Consider the following 21,145-nt stretch of genomic DNA (forward strand, 5'->3'; position numbering starts at 1 on the left):
TCTCTAATTTATTTTTTCTTTGAGATGTTTTGGCAAAGTCTCCATGGGAGTGCAGAGGGAACTATAGTACTTTCATAAAGGGAATGTTGGGAAAAGTGTTTGTTTTGAGCCAATACGGCCCTTTTTTAAAAAAAAAAATCTAAAGAAGCTCTTGACATTGAGAACAGATACCATATGGTTACTAATTCAAACAAGTCTGTGCAGTGGATATTGTTTTAAAAAATTTCTAAATATTCTAAAACACTATGTTTCTTTAGCTAAAGAAAAGTAATAATATTCTCTGTATTTTCCCAAAACGCACATTGAGACTCTTACAGAGTGTATGTAGTGTTGCTAAACCAAAGAAAAATAAATTTCCTTGTGGATTAGTCCAGAAACACTTTATGGTAAAAGTTAATAAAAACATCCATAAAGTTCTTCAACTGAGATTCATAGATGGTCCATGAACGCTATAATTTTCACAATAGTCAAAGAAGATAAAAAAAACCCTTATTTGTTTTAACATGAGACGCTAAGATGCTTGACAATTGAAGAACAGTAAACACATTTTTGAAGTGTACATTTAGTTGAAAAAGCAGTGTCCTGATTTTTAGTCTTACTGAAAAATAAATTTGCTGATTAATTTGTCATACACAAAATGTTAGTGATCATTGTTTAGTGCACAAAACAAATAGGACAACAGTGATAATAAAGATGGATTGTGTGTTTGATATTTCTTAATAAAGTTGCCTAGATTTGTTTACATGGAATTGAAGCTAGTAAAATTTTAAAATCAGTTTATTTTTCTAATTATAAAGAGCACAGAAATCTAGTAAATGAACATATTAACAGATGATTAAATTTCTGATTTCATAGAACACAGTAAGTACTAACTCTTGTTTCAAAAACTACCATGGCTGATTTGGACTGCAGATTAGGCCATAACCAAAGTAATCACATTGTGGCTTATGCATATATATTGTGTGTGTGTGTGTGTGTGTGTGTGAGAGAGAGAGAGACAGAGAGAGAGAGAGAAAGTACTTTAGTTCCCTCTGCACTCCCACGGAGACTGCCAAAATATCTCAAATATTGATACTAGATATTGATACTAGATATCGGTGATATGATATCATTAATCATATTAATGTCGGTATGCATTTGCAATTGAATTTTTAGGACACTGGATATTGTATTTTTAAGACTGTTCCTATTCTGTTGATAATTTGGATATTTTTGTATATACTTCTGTATATCAACTTTTAACAGATTAGGCTTACTTTGGGAATGTTTGTTGGACCCGTGTCCCTCCTGGCTGGTTTATGCGGCTCGGGAGGTTACACGAGGCTGGCTCCTGGCAGTTATCAATGCTTCCTTGAGTTAGGGGTGCTTCCCTGCCACCTTGAAAGAGGCGGTGGTAAGGCCCCTCCTCAAGAAACCTGCCTTGGATCCAGCTATTTTAAATAACTTTCGTCCTGTCTCCAACCTTCGCTTCCTTGCGAAGGTTGTTGAGAGCGTGGTGGCACGGCAGCTCCCTTTGGTCCTGGAGGAAACTGAGTATCTGGATCCATACCAATGGGGTTTCAGGCCCGGGTACAGCACGGAGATGGCATTGGTCGCGCTGGTGGATGATCTCTGGCAGGTCCGAGACAGGGGTTATTCCTCTGTCCTGGTCCTTTTAGACCTCTCAGCGGCTTTTGATACCATCGACCATGGTATCTTGCTGCGACGTCTTGAGGGGTTGGGAGTGGGAGGCACCGTTTTACCGTGGTTCTCCTACCTCTCGGGCCGTTCGCAGATGGTGTTGGCAGGAGGGCAGAGGTCAACCCCTAGGCCCCTTAGTAGTGGGGTACCTCAGGGATCGGTACTCTCGCCCCTCCTGTTCAACATCTATATGAAGCCGCATGGGTGAGATCATCCGTGGTTTCGGGGTGAGGTATCATCAATATGCTGATGATACCCAGCTTTTTATCTCCACCCTGAACCAACCCAGCGATGCCCTCGATGTGATGTCCCGTTGCCTGGAAGCAGTATGGATTTGGATGGGGAAGAACAGGCTCTAGCTCAACCCGGCCAAGACTGAGTGGCTTTACGTACCCGCATCTCGACTTGTCCAAGAGGTTCCATCTTTGGTTATGGGAGAAGTGTTACCTCCCGTAGATAGGGCACACAATTTAGGCATCCTCCTGGACTCACGACTCAGTTTTGAAGATCATATTGGAGTCGTGGCCAGGGGAGCATTTGCCCAGGTTCACCTGGTGTGCCAGTTGCGCCCCTATCTGGACCGAGATGCCCTACGTATGGTCACTCATGCACTCATTACCTTTCGGATAGATTATTGCAATGCTCTCTACATGGGGCTGCCCTTGAAGACCACCTGGAGGCTCCAGCTGGTGCAGCATGCGGCTGCGCGGGTAGTGATGGGAGCATCCCGATACTCCCATATTACACCCCTGCTGCGTGAGCTGCATTGGTTACCGGTTGTCTTCCGGGTAAGATTTAAGGTGCTGGTACTTACCTTTAAAGCCCTACATGGCTTAGGCCCAGGATATTTGCAGGACCGTCTGCTGCCGGGACGACTCCCCATCGCCCAGTGCGCTCACACAGAAAGGGCCTCCTCAGGGTGCCGTCGGCTAGACAATGTCGGCTGGCGACCCCCAGGGGGAGAGCCTTCTCTGTGGGAGCGCTAGCCCTGTGGAACCAACTCCTCCTTGAGCTCCGGATGGCCCCGGATCTCCGGTCCTTTCACCGCGATCTCAAAACTTTCCTTTTTCATCAGGCTGACCTGGATTGACGACGGGTTTTTAAAATGTTTTAATTTTTAATTGTTTAGTTAATTTATTTTGGAGCTGTTTATTTAATTTCTTTTAACTTTTGTATTGTTGTTTTTATTGTTGTTAGCTGCCCTGAGTCCTTTCGGGAGATAGCGCGGCATATAAGTTCCAAAAATAAATAAATAAATAAATAAATGAATTATAATCAATAACACATAAAAAGGATTTCTTGCTTTCTAAGAATGTTGATTATAATATAGGAATTAGTAAATTATAATGAATTTATATTACATTTCCATTAATTATTGTTCTGTTATATTTTAGGATCAAATTCTTGGCTTGTACCAGAAACAAAAGGAGCAATAGTACAAGGTGGATATGGCCATACCAGTGTCTATGATGATACAACAAAGTCCGTATATGTTCATGGAGGCTACAAAGCATTGCCCAGTAATAAATATGGATTGGTTGATGATCTTTACAAATATGAAGTTAATACTAGAACATGGTAAGATTTTGTTCCTAAATCTTTTTATATATCTATGTATATGTGTGTGTGTGTGTGTCTTTGTGTACGTATATTTATAGTATACGTACATATATTCTCATACATATATTCTCGTACATTTTGTTAACCAATTGAATATTCAGGTAATACGAGTGCTTTAAGTTTGATACTGAAATGAACTTTTTGCTTTGTCTTTACTCAGTAAAGTAAACAATAGCATTCTAGCACTAGCATTCAACCTGTTTTTTTCTGAGATAATAGTTGATATTGCTAAATATTTTGAATATTGTTAAACATCAACTTTCATCATCCTCTTATCCCTCTGTTCAGACAACCAGAGATGTCACATATATGTATTTATAGAAATAAAATCACTCTACGGTACAAGAAATATCAGTTCACATGTAGTAGATACACAGAGGAGTGTAGAAAAGAGTGAACAGGGAATCATCTTTGATCAATGTGAGCAAGAAGTTTTTATTAAAATCTTAGACTTCATGTATAATGTATAAACCAAATTAAAATAAAACATGGATTCTCTGTGATTTACTATAATTTTAAAATGGTATTTCATCTGGGTTTGCATGATACCACCATCAGAAAGCTATAAAAGGCTTGTTTGTACTGTTATAGCTAGAGGACATGGCATTAGTAACAATATCATTAAGAGATTTTGGTATAGTCATTATTTGAAAATTGCATAGGCAGAGAAGGTCCACTGCTACTGCATTGTGGTTTTCAGGCTTTAAGGTCCTCTATATGTTCGTTCAGGAGTGTTATAAAAAAACTATCAAATATCACCATCCAAACTGATGCATATGAATTCAGATGTGTAAAGGTTGCTGTGAAAGAGAAAATATTGGATTTGCAAAAAAGGTCACCTAAATTATATTTTATATTTTATATTATATTTTAATATAAATTTATTATATTTTATTTTTGTAACTTCAAAAGTCCCTAAGATAATAAGAAAATTTAAGAAAAGAATGAATAGTTACAGCTTCTTTCTTTCCTGGCCTATTTCAAAACTATCCATAATAAAATTCTTCAAATTTATTTTTCTGTGCATTTAAATGTATGTGATTGCTAGCATTGTGGCTAAACAAATATTGTTTACTTTATACAAATCACCCTGATTCCTGTTGATGCCTTATACGCTTCTTCTTTTTTCCCCCCAATAGGACGATTTTAAAAGAAAGTGGTTTTGCAAGATATCTCCACTCGGCTGTTTTGATGAATGGAGCAATGTTAATTTTTGGTGGAAACACTCATAATGATACTTCATTAAGTAATGGTGCTAAATGTTTTTCTGCTGATTTCCTGGCCTATGATATTGGTAGGTATAAGAGTAAATGTTTGAAAAGTTGGGACTCCAAATTGAATTTCTACTATATAGAATATAGTATATAACATATAAGTAACAAATTATGATTCAGTATGTATACAATAAAAGTACTTCATTTCATAAATATGAATATTTATAACCATATTTTATTCTAAGACAAGCCACATTTTTATCATTTCAATACTGAGTATGATCAGTAGCTATAAGATTGAGATGCTTCTGACAGCAAATTTTATTTCTTTATACAGTATTCAAGGTTCAAGGCTCTAGATTGAGTTTATATTTATTTAAATATTTATTTAGTTTTTTACATTGCCGAATTCCCAGGCACTCTGTGCCGTTCACAGATTAAAAACCCAGCGGACAATAGAATAATACAATAATAACAAAGAACAAAAGATGGCACCAGCCAGGCAACAACCTAAGCAAATCCACGTTATTTAAAAGGAGATCTCTCTCTCTCTCTCTCTCTCTCTCTCTCTCTCTCTCTCTCTATATATATATATATATATATATATATATATATATATATATATATATATATATATATATATTCAATAGATCTTCTTCAATGGTTATATTTTCTTGTCATGTAATATAGAAATTATAATCAACTTTGTGTATGCACTGAGAACAGCATCAAAGTAAGCCTAGGACTGCATTAACTGATTGTTATTTTTAAACATAAAAATTACAGTCTGCTTTGGTTCTAAATTGTAATGCTACATCATGTCTTTTCCTAAATAATTAAAACACTTAACATATTATCTATAATTTTAGCAGTCTCATTTCCCATGCATTATTAATCTGTTATAATATAAATGAAACAGATGTAATTTCTGTCTAATTTTAATATTTGTGTGAAGATTAATTACATGTGAATTTAATCTGCTATTCCTGAAGCCTAGATTAAAAGACCTTACAATATCTCTTGAACCTAAGCATAGAAAAGGAAATATTCTGTTTCTAAATATGAGCATATATCAAAAGAAAGCAGAGTCTGTAATATCTATTTAATTAAAAAAAACTGGAATACAGTTTTAAGACAACAATGTCTTAAAAGTAACCCCATCAACACTTTTGGAAGCTGCAGAGGGATCTGGAGAAGGAGAACATCAAGAGGATGAAGATGGACTGATAGACGAGAAGGGTACAGGAGGAGTTCAAGCTGCAACTCTTTTGGATGATATTAGAGAACAGAGGGTGACGCGTGCTGCCTTAAAACGCTCAAAAAAGACAAAAAAATAAGACCAGCAGAAATCTATGGAACTTCCACAATATACTTATAGACAAGTGGTAGTTGTGTTTTTAAAAGTTTTGGGATGATATGTATGGTAACAGAATCTTTAATTTGGAATTAATGGACAATTTATTACAGAGGAAGAGGAAGAAAGTTTTGTGGGTTAATGCGGGTTAATTTGTGTAAGAACTATCTATTATAGTCTATTTTGGCTAGAGAGGTTAATAGGGATAGGTGTTTGTGATGTGTAAATGAGAATATGTTTAGGTAATAGGGAAATGTGGAAGAACATAGATGGGAATGATGCTAGTTTTCTTTTATTTTAGTTTTTTATATATATTTAGTATTGTTAAGGATTGGTTTACTTTATATAAGCTAGAGAGTGATGGATTTTAGAGTTTATAATTGTTAGTATATGATTGTTTATGATTGCTTTTTAGATATATACCTTGTATTTTGCTCTGGGAAGTCGGGGGGGGGGGAGGGGGGGAGGAGGGGAAGTAGAGGGGGGGAGGCAGGGGAGGGAGGAGGGAGAGGGGGAGGGGGGGAGATAGGGGGGAGGTAGGGAGGGGAGGAGGGAGGGGGAAGGGGGGTTTTTTAAAGGAAAATTGTATTTTTTAAAACTTTTCAATAAAAAAAAAAAAAACTGGAATAATTAAAAGAACGTTAGACATGCACATTTTTTCTTCATAACTTAGATTCTTTATGACCAATAGAGGTTTTGAACACTGGCCTTACTGCGGGAGGAATTTGTTCACCGAGATCACACATCCAATATTTCCCCAGAAAACTAGAAATGCAGGGATTTGAATCCAGAAAATTTTGAATGTAAATCTTGTCTTTTGACACTACAGGTAGTCTTGTGCAGTGATTGTTTGCTGTTACAATGTTGATGAAAAAGTAACTTGGTTATCAGTCCTTGCACTTATGGCTTTCACAGGCCTGTGCAGCAAAGAAAATTGAAGTAAGATCATAAGCACAGTCACTTAATGATGGCTTCATTTAAAGACCCAATTACCGGTCCTAATAGTGCTCACTAAATGAGGACTACTTGTAGTGATGATGACCCTTCTTTCAGTATACTTGGCTTTTTGTCACTTAAACCTAGAGCTTTTAAAATGAAATCAATAGGTGAAGCGTTTTAATAGGTGGAATGGCCCGAATGATTTTTTAGGGGCTATTTTCAAATTCAAAATAGAGTGCTAAGCCTGGTAGCTAAATTAGTTGTATATACTTGTTTCATTTCAATAGTACTTCTGGTATATATAAGTCTTAACAGTAATAGAATGCTGTAGTTGGACATAGTTAAGCTTTTTAAGACACTCAAGTAGAGGATACTTTGTTGAATTTATAAAAGCTTAACAGCTTACTAGATGTGCTAAATGTTAAAGGACTGAACCACAGTATATTCAGTGTAAGAGACAACATGAACAGCAAGGCTCAATATTATATTAATATTTCAGTGTTATGGATGATTTTTCACATGCTGCATTAATGCTTAGTAGTGGTGTGTTCCAGGTTAAAGGAAATGGTTTAGGAAAGGTTTTTGAAGTGTATCTTTTCATAGCAATGATTCTTAACCTTTATACTAGATCATGTTTGACAATCTGATGAAAAATGCCCACAATGCACACAAAATTTATCAATATTTTACTCATTGGAAAATAATACTAATAATCATCTTTTAGTGAGGCAGTACCTAGAGGTGGTTGTGGGTTTTGTGTACTCTGAGGAAGAAGAGAGCTACTCCCATGATTTCAACCATAATAGATAGGGCTCATCAAAGGAGCCATAAAAGTGTCTCTCCCATGAACATATGAGATGTAATTTACAGAAATCCGTATTGGATTGATTGTCACCCAGGTCGACAAGGAACATGCTAGGCATTGGAGTTCTTGGACATCTGGCATCCAAGCCAGCAGCTGCAGGACTAGAGGCTATTGGAAGAAAAGTTGTTTATCAGTCACAAATATAGAAAACAAAGAAATAATGATCTATTATTGTTGAAAACAAGCTCTTTCCACCTGAACAAAAATGAAACTGCCCACATAGCAAAGGAAAAAAAGTCAACTAACTGACATTATGATTTTGAAAAACTTCAAGAAAAGGAATAGCAACTTGAATGTAGTTTGGCTTGATTACAAGAAGGCATTCTACTCCCTGTTATGATTAGATAATCAAGTGCCTATAAATAGCGGAAGTCTGTAGAAATATATGCAGATAAATGACACAATGGAGAGATTCACTGGTCAATTTTGATGGTCTGGGAGATACTAATATCAAGAGAGGAATCTTTCAAGGAGATTCATCATCACCACTATTGTATGTCATTACATTGATTCCTCTCACAACAATATTGAACAAGTCAAGCCACAGGTATCAAACATCAAATACATCTGCCAAGCTATCAAACCTTCTTTACATGGAAGATCTGAAGCAGTATATCTGTAATCTAATAAAATTGATGCTCAACACTAATCTGTATGTCCAATATATTGCAATGGAGTTTGGAGTGGACAAATGTGCAACCCTTACTATCAATGGGGAAAATAGTAAAAACTGAGTAAATCTGATTGCCCCATGGAAACAACATAAGAGTCTGCATGAAAATGATCACTGAATTAACTGGGCGACTATCAAACTGACAACATCAGGCACACTGAAGAGAAGAAGGAGGTTAGAAATGAGCAGATCATGAGAGTGAAGATGATCTTCTATATAACCTAATACAATGCAGTTAACTATATTAAACCAAATGAAATGGCAATACAATGATTTTCTCTTTCTAGGAAAAGTGCTATTTTGTAATTAGTGTCATTTTCACTTGTAAGTAGAATTCATTTTATTAATATCAAACACATTTATCAAATTAAAACAAATATGAGACAAATATTATAGCACTTTATTCTCAACAATAATGAAGATCAAAAGGAAAATGGGAAAAAAAGAAAATGTCAAATGGCTTTTTTATTGAGTAGCTTGCTTGCTTGTTTGTTTATATCCTGCCTTTATTATTTTACAAATAAATCAAGGTGGCAAACATATCTAATATACCTTTCTCCTCCTATTTTCGCCATAACAACCCTGTGGGGACGGTGAGATGAGAGATAGTGACTGGCCGAAAATCACCCAGCTAGCTTTCATGGCTATAATTGATTCTTTCATATTGAATTAATAACTATATACAGTATACACATTTATATGTATACACATACATATATGTGTGTGCATGAGTGAGCGTGTATGTATGTATTTCTGATGATCATGGCTTTTATTGGAAGAAATTAAATACAGTCCTTTGAGCAACGTATTGATATATACTTTCCAAAATGTAAAATAGTAATTGCAAAGACCATTAATTACTATTTTTTAGCACTAGGAAAGCAGATCAAAATTGCAAAAGATCATAATTTTTTCATTTAGCTAGCAAAACTAAACATTTCTTTTAAGAGTGCTTAACACACAACCTATTCTTAAATCTCTGTTACGCCTGCAATTAAAATATGTTGCTTGTTATTTGAAACAGGTCTAAATTCATGTTTTCCTGAGAAAGGCAATTATAAAAGAATATTTTTTTCTTCTCAATTTATTTGAATAAAGAGAAAGATTCCATTTATTATCTCAAATTTTAGTATTTTATTTTTTTTATCATGTAATTTGAAGCTTTAAATGCTTCCCTTATCTGAATAAGGTTCGCTGTTTGGCAATAAAACATTTTTTTTTAATTTCCAGTGAAATTCAGCTATCTAAATGTAGGTTCATGATGTTCCATTTTAATACAATTCCTGTATAATTTAGAATTATGTGTATTGGTGAACAATTGGGTATTCCTTAAGTCACTTTGATCAATGAGGCTAGAGCCAAACATACTAACACTTTGATATCTCAAATGCTTCTTTTATGAGATATTTAATTATAAATGTCTGTCTTTAGATATAATTTATGTGCTTGCACTGTTTACTCTAAGCAAGGACAAATTAAGGACAAAGTAAGAGCCTTGGTGGAGCAGTGGGCTAATGCCTCCTTAAGTAACACCAGCTGCCTGCAATTAGTGCAGGTTCGCATCCCACCAGGCTCAAGGTTGACTCAGCCTTCCATCCTTCCGAGGTAGGTAAAATGAGGACCCAGATTGTTGGGGGCAATAAGCTGACTTTGTAAAATGCCACTTGGGGGAGCCCAAAAGCCCTAATAAGCAGGCATATACATAGAATGAAGGCTACTGCTAAGCTTGTAAGCCGCCCTGAGTCTTCGGAGAAGGGCGGGATATAAATGGAATTAAAATAAAAAAATAAAATAAAAAATAAATAAAACTTGAATGTGGTATACATTCTCCTTTGAAATAGTTACACTTGAACTTGAAATGAATATATATTTCATAAAAATATATTTTTAGGAGTTTTTAAAACTAAACAAAATGACTTTTAGCCCAGAAGTTTGTTCAATGTTTAGCCATTACTGAGAAGACTAAAGAAGATAAGAAAGCCTATTTGTAACATGATTCTTTTTCTTTCTATAGTGTATTGAAAAGACCTGCCAGTTTGACAAATAACACGAGCAAAAAAGGAGTTATATCTACTTGCTGCAAGGATTCCTTATCTTAAACTTAGCTTTTAATAATGATTTTGTTCAGAACTAAAGCCCACTTTCCCAGGGGAAAAAGAACAAAGCCCCTGACTTGCTCCACCCTTGACCAAATTGCAATGAATACATAGATGTCTTTTAGCTGCAGCTTCTCTTCCACCGACTACTATAAATTTAGATGTCCAATGCTTCTAGTAAGCAGCCTAAGAAAAATGAATTATAAGAAATTGAACTGAATTTATAAAATAATTGAGAAGCTGCTGAGATATTTCTTCATTTTGTTCACATGAGAGATGAATATCTGAAATATAATCCACTTCATAATTATTAAGTCTTTTTTATTTTCTAGTCCATAATATTTTATTAAGACTCTTGTAAACAAAATATGATAAACACACATTTGTTTTTAGCATCATCCTTCCTTGTTCCACTTTGATTGGCATCCTTTCACTATTTTATTATTGTAATACTCATCTTTTGTGATTTTTTTAAAAAGACTTTTCCTTCAAGTACCTTCTTGCCAAAATGTTTTGATATTTCTCATTGCTACTTAAGCACTAGCAGCAAAATAGTGACTTATCAAGAATCATAGTAGTCCTGGCAGGTTTTTAGCACATATGAAGATTCTGTGTCATATTTTTTAACCAGTCTATAACAGCTGAAAGATTAATACATGCTTCTGGTGAAGTTTACTTTCTATATGTAATCACTAATATTTTTAGGAGAGCTGTTAATAATGCAGCTTCTATTTTCATGTTATTTCTGTTTGATAAAGTATTAGTAAGAACGAAAACTGAGAATGTAAAACAAATAGATTTCTATGCATGCTGTAAATTAGAACTATGAAAACCATTAGGGACAGAACTACATTTTCAATTTTGCTGTGGATGAAGTGTTGTTTTTGAAATGTCAAGGTAGTTATGTCCTCTTGATGTACCTCTAGTGATATAAAGCAGCGGTCCCCAACCTTTCTGGCCCTGTGGATTGGCAGTGGCAGGGGATGGCTTTGCACTTGCTGCTTGTGCAAATGCAGCTTCGCATGCTCACATGTTCCCAATAGGCCATGGAATGGGGGTTGGGGACACCTGATGTAAAGAAATGTAGAGATTAAATTGGTGAAGTAATGAATGAACTGTTAAGGGAGAAGAAACAGCAATTCGTTTCTGAGAAGTGGAAAATGTTGATCAACCCATTCTTGACTTTGTCTGATATACAATAGGACAGAATGAAACAACCTTTGAAGGACTAACACTTCTCTGATTCAAAGAGTTAGATCAAAAAACAGACGCTCCAGAGATTCCAGGTATACAGTTAGTCCTTGTCTTACAATCATTTGTTTAGTGACTCTTTAAAGTTACAGTGATACTGAAACAAGTGATTTAAGATTGTTTTTCACACTTATGACTGTTGCGCTATCCCCATGGTTGTGTGATCAAAATTTGGATGGTTGGCAACTGGCATGTATTTATGACAATTGCAGTATCCCAACTCATGTGATTACCTTTTGCAATCCTCTAACAAGCAAAGTCAATGGGGAACCCAGATTCGTTTAATAACCATGCTACTAACTTAACAATTGCATTGATAAACTTAATAGCTATGGCAAGAAAGGTCGTAAAATGGGGCAAAAATTACTTAACCGTCTTGCTTAGCAGTGGAAATTTTGGATTCACTTCTGGTCATAAATCAAGGACTACCTGTATTACTTTATATTGTTGGCTACAGTGACAGAATCTTGAAAACCTGTCAGAATTTCTCCCTATCTCATTTTATACCAGTCAAAATCAAATCAGGTTATTGATGAGTTTGTTTCTCATGCTTTCTACTTTCTCAGGACTCAGTTTTTGTCCCCCCCCTCCTCCTTTTTCCAAAGTTCTGTTTTATATTCCTTTACAAGTGAAAATATGGATGTTCCAGTAAAATGTAAAGTAATCTGACCAAATATGCAAATAATCTCAGAAGTCTTCAAAGAAATGCTAAATCCTTCAGGAACTGTGCTATAAGGATTGATATTGCATTCATGGAAATTCTTAGAACAAATCATTCTTTCAAGTGATTTTCACAGCTTTATTTGAAATGTCTCATTTACTTATGGTGATAGAAGATATGAAAGTACAATTCCAATTACTGCTAATAGAATTATTAGAAGGTCTTAGATATATATTAATGGTTCAGGGTAAGTTTAAACTGGATGGTGTCAAGGTTCTAAATACCAATAATACCAGAAAGATTCAACTACTGATTTTTGATACTGGAAATATGACAGAAAACTGGTCATACTGATACTCTGGTTTCTGACCTATTATAGACAAATGATATATTATTTGCAAACTTTGAAGCACATTGTATTTTAAGGTAAACAAGGAATGACAGGCTAAATCCATAAATAAGTTTCTATCTCAGGAAGCAACTTTTTAAATTTTCTGTAGTGTAGATGATATGATGAACAGAATTCTAAAAAAAATAGTGATGAAACAATTGCAAAAAGACAATTTTATTTTGGATATTAATAAGTGCTTGTGCAATGGCAAAATCTCAAATGCAAATCCTATAGGACAAAGGAGAAATGAATTGCAGCTTGCAAATGGCAACCAATTAGAGCAGGCATGTCAAACTGCCGGCCCACGGGCCAGATGCGTCACACCAAAACCACGCCCACCCCATTGCCGGCAATGGGGAAAAAGTCCCAATACGTCATGCGACGTCACATGACGTCACAACTTTGATGTGCCTGAACTAGAGTATCAATACAGTGTCAGCATGCATAAAGTTGTATCTAGAAAACATTCCAGAAGAAAACAGTTCTATTTTCACATTCCTCAAATTAAAAAAGTAAATATATTAAAACTGAATAGGAATAGTTAAAGAGACGAATAGAGCAATGCTTTTCAAATGTCTGTATATTGTATAACATTCAAAGTAATAATAATAATAATAATAATAATAATAATAATAATAATAATAATAATAACAACAACAACAATAAGAAGAAGAAGAAAAAGAAGAAGAAGAAGAAGAAGAAGAAGAAGAAGAAGAAGAAGAAGAAGAAGAAGAAGAAGAAGAAGAAGAAGAAGAAGAAGAAGAAGAAGTTGGAAGGTACCTTGGAGGTCATCTAGTCCAACCCCCTGCTCAGGCAGGAAACCCTATACCATTTCAAGCAAATGGCTGTCCAGTCTCTGTAGATGCACATTATTATATAATAATGTAGATGCTACATTATTAATTAATGTGCTCTGAAAGGAGTTACAGTATAACAGAGTGACAAATCATGCAGTCCATACTGGCATGGTGTAATGAGAAATTGGTTTCAGATCAGATTACTAATATAGTTTTATAGAGTTCAGTAGAATGTGGAACATTTTTTGAATGGCAATTGAAACAACAATAATACTTTTTAGAATTAAATATTTATACCTTGATTCAAGAAAAATATGCTTAGAAAATGATAGCAATATGATTGCATAAACTATAAAATATATTTATATTAAACACAAGGTCATAATTGCAAATTACAATTGCCAGTGCTAATACTGCCTAAATTTTACCACCGCTACGTTAATAGAACTCCAAGAAAAACTTCTTAAATAAACCAGAAGATCCCATAGCCCTAGGCTAAAAATAGAGTCATCTATAACATACAGTGTAAGGTTTGTAACAGCCTCTTTAAAGGACAGATAGGCAGAAGATTTGGCAGAACAGAGCAATTAAGACCAGCTAGCAGTCAGAAGACACCATGAAAACTCCTTAATCTCACAAAACATGTTCAGACTCAATCATAGTTTCAACTGGAAACCTATGAACATCCTAGACAAGCTAATCCAAAAATGGTAGAATATTCCTGGAAGTTTGGAATTCAGACAACTAGCCATCAATAGACACATGGAGATAAACCACATTTACAGATCATTCAAAAGAAATAAAGCTAAGGAAGAAACAAAAAAAAACCCCATATCTCTCCAGGGATATCAACACTAGAGAAACAAGTACAAAACAATACCCTAATCAATACCTTGGCAACGCTGACAGGATAAGTTACTATATATAACATGTAACAAACCCTACCCTAGCACTGATGATGTTACCTAGTTGGGTAATAAAACAACCAAGCTCACAGAGGTCCCAAGGACTTCATAGATTTTATGGCAGATGATATGTCTGCTGTAAGATGATAATATTGATCTACCTTAGAGGATAGACTAGACTACAGTGAGTTTAATACAATGAATATGTAATATTTAAAATAATTCAAGGTTGTATAGAAATATATTCAATTGTTATTTTAAAAGGCTGAGCTATATTTTCTTAAAGCTTATGAAGAGGAAATTATCGTATTTTTACATTATTATTTTCTAATAATTCTAATAAAAAATTCTTTGTGAACTGATTTTCATTGTGATGTAAGACATTGTTTTGTTTTGTAATTATCACACTTTCTGCTAATACTGATGTCCAGTAACAGCAAATTACATTCTCTTCTCTTATTAGCTTGTGATGAATGGAAAATTCTTCAAAAACCAAATCTTCATAGGGATGTCAACAGATTTGGTCATTCTGCAATTGTCAGCAATGGGTAATGTATTTCTCAACATTAGCTAAAAGAAAACACACATACCAATTTTTTAAAGATGCAGAATTCATGAATAATATGAATTATTGTCTAGTTACCAATATCGATTTTCGATTTCATTTAAATTAAAACTTGTAAAATATGAATACTTTCACTATTATTAATTTATTAAAATTTAAATATTATCTCATTTGACCACTTATTTGTTACAAAGAAAGTATAATGATTGAAATGCTCTGTAAAAAGGAATGTATAAATGAGGCTGAAATTAAAGTTTAAGATTAAAATCCTAGTACAGGTAGTTCTCGACTTATGATAACAAACTGATATCTCAGTCATTGAGTGGAGCAGTTATTAAGTGAGATGCCCACATGGCCACTTTGCTAAATGATTTTAAATCCAGCTCTCCCAGTTGCAGTCATTCAGCAGACAGAACAAAAGAATTGTGTGCCAAAGGAGGGTAGGTAGTTCCCCTCCATGCACAGAAGGCAATTCTTGCACCGGGCTGGAGAAGCAAAGATTGTTGCTCTGCAGCCCAGTGAAAGATTTCTCAGCCCTTCCACCCAGGAACATAAGGGAAGGAAAATCCTTTGGCACGTGGCAGCAGCTTGCAACCTCTCCCACCAGCTTTTCCATTTTCTATCGGGGAAATTGCAAAGGATGGTCACATGATCGTGGGACTCTTGGGAACCAGTAATGAGGGTGAACAGGTTGTCAAGTACCCAGATCACTATCACATGACCATGGAGGTATATGACATTTTATGACGTTCAGAAGTTCTTTACAGATCATAAAAGCATCCTTTCTGAGCCATCTTAATTTTGAATGGTCACTATATGAGTGATAATAAGTTGAGGATTATTTGTCCTACATAAATCGTAGGCAAAAATCACATTTCTCCTATCCCAAGAACAATTCTGTTTTGGACCAAGATCATTACCTAAAAAAAAAATATCACATTTTTGGGCCTCAGACCCTTTCACTTTTTGAAAGTGGATCACAGAAAACAACTTTACTTATGGGTAAGCATTTCAGATAGGTGAATTCTTGGAGAAGGTGGTTCTGAAGATGCTAAGCTATGATTAAAACCAATGCTTTGAATTGCACTCTGAAACCTGTTAAGGTACCAAATTCTGAAACAATTGCAGTTTCTGAGTGGAATCTTAAAAGGCATCTCCAGGTAGAGTTTATTGCACTGATAAAGGCATGAGTCCCCTGTGTGACTTTGACCCATTTATTTTCCGTTGCCTGATCTGAAGACAAATGAGAATGGCTGTTAATCATAGCTTGTCTCCCTATTTTTATCTCCACATATAGTTTTCCTCTGGTCAACTTATTTTTTTACTATTGGAATTACTCTATTCTGTATATCATATTGAATTGATTTTATATTAATGAAGAAGTTGCTTTGAACAATTGTTTTGACTTAAATTTTCAAATATTATATTGATCAAGTAATATTGTTCAATTGTGCATCGTATATGTTGTAATATGCAAAAATTTTGAGTACGGTGAAAATCATTACATGAATATCCATGTTCTTGTATTTAAATGGCCATCTTGTGAAGTTTTAAATTAAAATTATTTTAAATTGATACGCTAAATACCATGTTGCCCTAAAGGAAAAAGAAGACTATCTTGGATAAAACTATGCTCAGGATAATGTTTGTGTGTGTGTGTGTGTGTGTGTGTGTGTGTGTGTGTGTGAATAAATAATATAATTTCAAGAGGGAAACCCAGGCATAGCACAAAATAGCCAATAACAAGCAAGAAGGGTAGAGAAGGCGGACACAGAGAACAAGGAAATACAAATACCGACAGCTATGACATTGGATGAGGAATAACAAAAGAAAACAAGATCAGTTAAGGTAGTCAAACCAAAACAGATAGGGAGGAGAAAGATTTTTTTAAAAAATAAGGGACAGTAAGACCGGATTGCAAGGGAAGCCATGCAGTCACGATTGGCTAGAGCAGGGGTAGGCAACCTTGGCTCTTTTATGACTTGTGGACTTCAACTCCCAGAATTCCTGAGCCAGGCTCAGGAATTCTGGGAGTTGAAGTCCACGAGTCATAAAAGAGCCAAGGTTGCCTCCCCCTGGGCTAGAGCAAGGTCCATCACATGGCCAATGAGCAGAGCGCGGAACCAAAAAGGCTTACCAACGGTTTTTCAAACCTTCAATGCTTTCTCTGATGATGCTGGCAGAGGACCAGTGAAAGCTTAGATTAAGTAGATATACTTTAAACGGTTACTTTTTATTGCTTATTATGATCTTTTAGCAATAAACGACTGTTTTTTATCCATCCCGGTGTTCGAAGAGTTTATACTTTAGGTGTGTGTGTGTGTGTGTGGGTGGGTGTGTGTACACATACTTTCTACTTTCTGAGTTTAGTCAAGAGTGAACAGGTTTCGGGGGTGTCATTATTTGGAATTTTTTTTACCTGGTCATGGTTTCAGTAATATAAGGATGTTATTGGAAAAAGAGGCTTACCTTTTTAAATCCCATTCTTTCCATCTTTAACTGGCAGGTTTAAATTTTAAGGATGTATAAAGCTAATTGTAGTCTTTTCATCTGATTTATTTAGTGTTCTTCTGAAAAACAGAAGAATTTGTTTGGCAACTAGTTCCCCAGTTTCATAAAATGGTCTTAATGGGTTCAAGGGGCTTACAAAAATGAACTTACTAGCTATAACCTACCTATATCTGGTTAGGACAAGTAATTGTAAAAATATACAGGTGCAGCCAAATATATTTTTTAAAGGGATGTAAACAAGGCAGATTCATGGCTTTGATATCTAGTTTTGTAGAAACATAATATTACTTTATTTTATTTGATAGGTCCATGTATATATTTGGAGGCTTTTCAAGCATTTTGTTGAATGACATCCTTGTATACAAACCTCCCAATTGTGAAGCATTCAGAGATGAAGATCTTTGTAAAGCTGCTGGGCCAGGGTTAAGGTGCTTATGGAACAAAAATCACTGTGTATCATGGGAACTTGAACATGATACTAACATTCTTAGGGCAAAATGTCCCAGAAAAATAGGTAAGTAAATTTCCTGTAATTTTGAGAATACACATTAAACTGAATGCAATGAATATATTGCTTGGCTGATTCTGCCATAGGAATGCATTTGGACTACAAAATGTCTGTACAAATACAAGTTGTGTGTGTGTGTGTGTGTGTGTGTGTGTGTGTGTAGGCTTTTTAACTTTTTAAATCAAGGGACGGGAGAGGACCCCTTGCGGGGACGGGCCGAGAAATTTAGTGAGTATCTGGTGGATAAAATCGCTCAGATTCGGGCTGGTCTGGACTCTGACTGGGCAGTATCTGACGAGGGGGAAGCGATGGGTTTGGCCGAGAACATTTGGGAAGAGTTTGATTCTGTGACTCCGGATGAAGTGGACAGGATCATGGGGAAATTAAGTGCCACCACATGTTTGTTGGACCTGTGTCCCTCCTGGCTAGTTTATGCGGCTTGGGAGGTTACACGAGGCTGGCTCCTAGCAGTTATTAATGCTTTCTTGAGTGAGGGGTGCTTCCCTGCCGCCTTGAAAGAGGCGGTGGTAAGGCCCCTCCTCAAGAAAACTGCTTTGGATCCAGCTATTTTAAATAACTTTCATCCTGTCTCCAACCTTCGCTTTCTTGCGAAGGTTGTTGAGAGCGTGGTGGCACGGTAGCTCCCTTTGGTCCTGGAGGAAACTGAGTATCTGGATCCATACCAATCGGGTTTCAGGCCCGGGTACAGCATGGAGACGGCATTGGTCGCGCTGGTGGATGATCTCTGGCGGGCCCAAGATAGGGGGTTATTCCTTTGTCCTGGTCCTATTAGATCTCTCAGCGGCTTTTGATACCATCGACCATGGTATCTTGCTGCGACGTCTTGAGGGGTTGGGAGTGGGAGGCACCGTTTTACGGTGGTTCTCCTCCTACCTCTCGGGCCGTTCGCAGACGGTGTGGGCAGGGGGGCAGAGGTCAGCCCCTAGGCCCCTTAGTTGTGGGGTGCCTCAGGAGTCGGTACTCTCGCCCCTCCTGTTCAATATCTATATGAAGCCGCTGGGTGAGATCATTCGGGGTGAGGTATCATCAATATGCTGATGATACCCAGCTTTTTACCTCCACCCCGAACCAACCCAGCGATGCCCTCGATGTGATGTCCCGTTGCCTGGAAGCGGTACGGATTTGGATGGGGAAGAACAGGCTCCAGCTCAACCCGGCCAAGACTGAGTGGCTTTATATAGTGGCATCTCGACTTGTCCAAGAGGTTCCATCTTTGGTTATGGGAGGAGAGGTGTTACCTCCCGTTGATAGGGCACGCAATTTAGGCATCCTCCTGGATTTACAACTCAGTTTTGAAAATCATATTGGAGTCGTGGCCAGGGGGGCATTTACCCAGGTTCGCCTGGTGCTTCAGTTGCACCCCTATCTGGACCGAGATGCCCTACATACGGTCACTCACGCACTCATTACCTCCCGTATAAATTACTGCAATGCTCTCTACATGGGGCTGCCCTTTAAGACCACCCGGAGGCTGCCCTTGAAGACCATCCGATACTCCCATATTACACCCCTCCTGCGTGAGCTGCATTGGTTACCGGTTGTCCTCCGGGTGAGATTTAAGGTGCTGATACTTACCTTTAAAGCCCTACGTGGCTTAGGCCCGGGATATTTGCAGGACCGTCTGCTGCCGGGAATGATCTCCCATCGCTCAGTACGCTCACACAGAGAGGGCCTTCTCAGGGTGCCATCGGCTAGACAATGTCGGCTGGCGACCCCCAGGGGGAGGGCCTTCTGTGTGGGATCGCCAGCTTTATGGAACCAACTTCCCCTTGAGCTCCGGATGGCCCCGGATCTCCGGTCCTTTCATCGTGGCCTTAAAACACTTCTTTTCCATCAGGCTGACCTGGACTGACAACAGGGATTTTAAAATGTTTTTTTAATTTTAACTACAATTTTAATTTATTCTATTGGGGCTGTTAATTTAATTCTTTTTAACTTTTGTATTGTTGTATTTTATTGTTGTTAGCCGCCCTGAGTCCTTTGGGAGATAGGGGGGCATATAAGTCCCAATAATAATTAAATAAATAAAATAAACTCTCCAGTCAGCACATTTATAAGACAGAATCATCATCATTCTGATTTTTTCCTGAACATACTTGATATAATGTTTGTAAAAATACTTACAGAAATCTTTCAAAGATGTCATAAAGGTTTTTGCTTGTTCCCTGATTAATGTTAGGTGCAAGGAACCAGAGCAAATTCATGAGTAGGCCAATGTGGTGTCTTTATTGTTGATCACATATTTACAAGAATCTTTCCAGTTTAATTACATTTGCTTGGGAACTGGCAGATAAAGGCTTTAAGATTATAGCTTTGCCTCTTCTTCCCATGGAGCAACTCCAAATTACACCTCCTCTTTACTCTGTCTTCTATTCCAGCCCTTCTATTCTACCTGGTGTTTCCACCACAGTAACTCCAATAGAAAAGAGAAATAGGAAATTTGTTAGTAAGCATGTTGTATGATGTTATAAGTTTTGGAAATCTTAAAAAGGAATGATGACCATTATTTAGAAATGATTGGCGAGTTTAGGTACAAAGAATGTATAGAGTTCATCTCTTTGACAATTGATGCAAATACATGTGGCAATTTATACTGCTTCTTCTTTTATTTCAAAGTTCACGATCCCAGCTCTGCTTCTAGAATGTTCTTGAGTGCTCTCAGATCAAAGGTAAAGATTTCCTCTGCTTCTGGGGAAAGTCATAATTCTCAAAGGCTCTCTCAGTGCTTTGAATACAGTTCATTTCTGATTGCAAGATGTAATGAGTTGGCCTTCCTGACCAAGGCTTGCAGTGTGAAAGACATTCAAAGAGGTGCTCAGTGAATGAATTACCAATTGCAGAATTGTGGCACCAGGAACTATTTCCAGGCTTCCTTTTATCAAATACAATAAGGAAAGTTCAGATTAACATTACTTTTCATCATAACACTTTTTACCATTTTCAAGGTTCTATTTGGCTGGGTCCTTCGTACCCATGTGTCTCAGTAGAAAGGATATTTTATCAGTGGGCTTAAAGAATCTTTTTATCTTATCACATCCTGAATTTGTGCCACAAGAAGGCAGCAGTTTCTTGACAGCCTGGATAACAGTTTACT

At 36.6% G+C, this 21,145-nt stretch overlaps 1 protein-coding gene across 1 annotated transcript in view; it reads left to right on the forward strand.

The window, feature by feature from the left end:
* Window positions 1–21,145, forward strand: part of ATRNL1 (attractin like 1) — a 527,700-nt gene that overhangs the window by 58,749 nt on the left and 447,806 nt on the right. The window contains exons 7-11 of the mRNA XM_083363299.1: window positions 2,878–2,915; window positions 3,075–3,258; window positions 4,440–4,594; window positions 14,910–14,994; window positions 17,828–18,036. Coding sequence (XP_083219425.1) covers window positions 2,878–2,915; window positions 3,075–3,258; window positions 4,440–4,594; window positions 14,910–14,994; window positions 17,828–18,036 — 671 coding nt within the window. The remainder of the gene's footprint in view (window positions 1–2,877; window positions 2,916–3,074; window positions 3,259–4,439; window positions 4,595–14,909; window positions 14,995–17,827; window positions 18,037–21,145) is intronic.

The sequence above is a fragment of the Vipera ursinii genome (assembly GCF_947247035.1).
Source record: "Vipera ursinii genome assembly, chromosome: 5".
NCBI classification, from domain to species: domain Eukaryota; kingdom Metazoa; phylum Chordata; class Lepidosauria; order Squamata; family Viperidae; genus Vipera; species Vipera ursinii.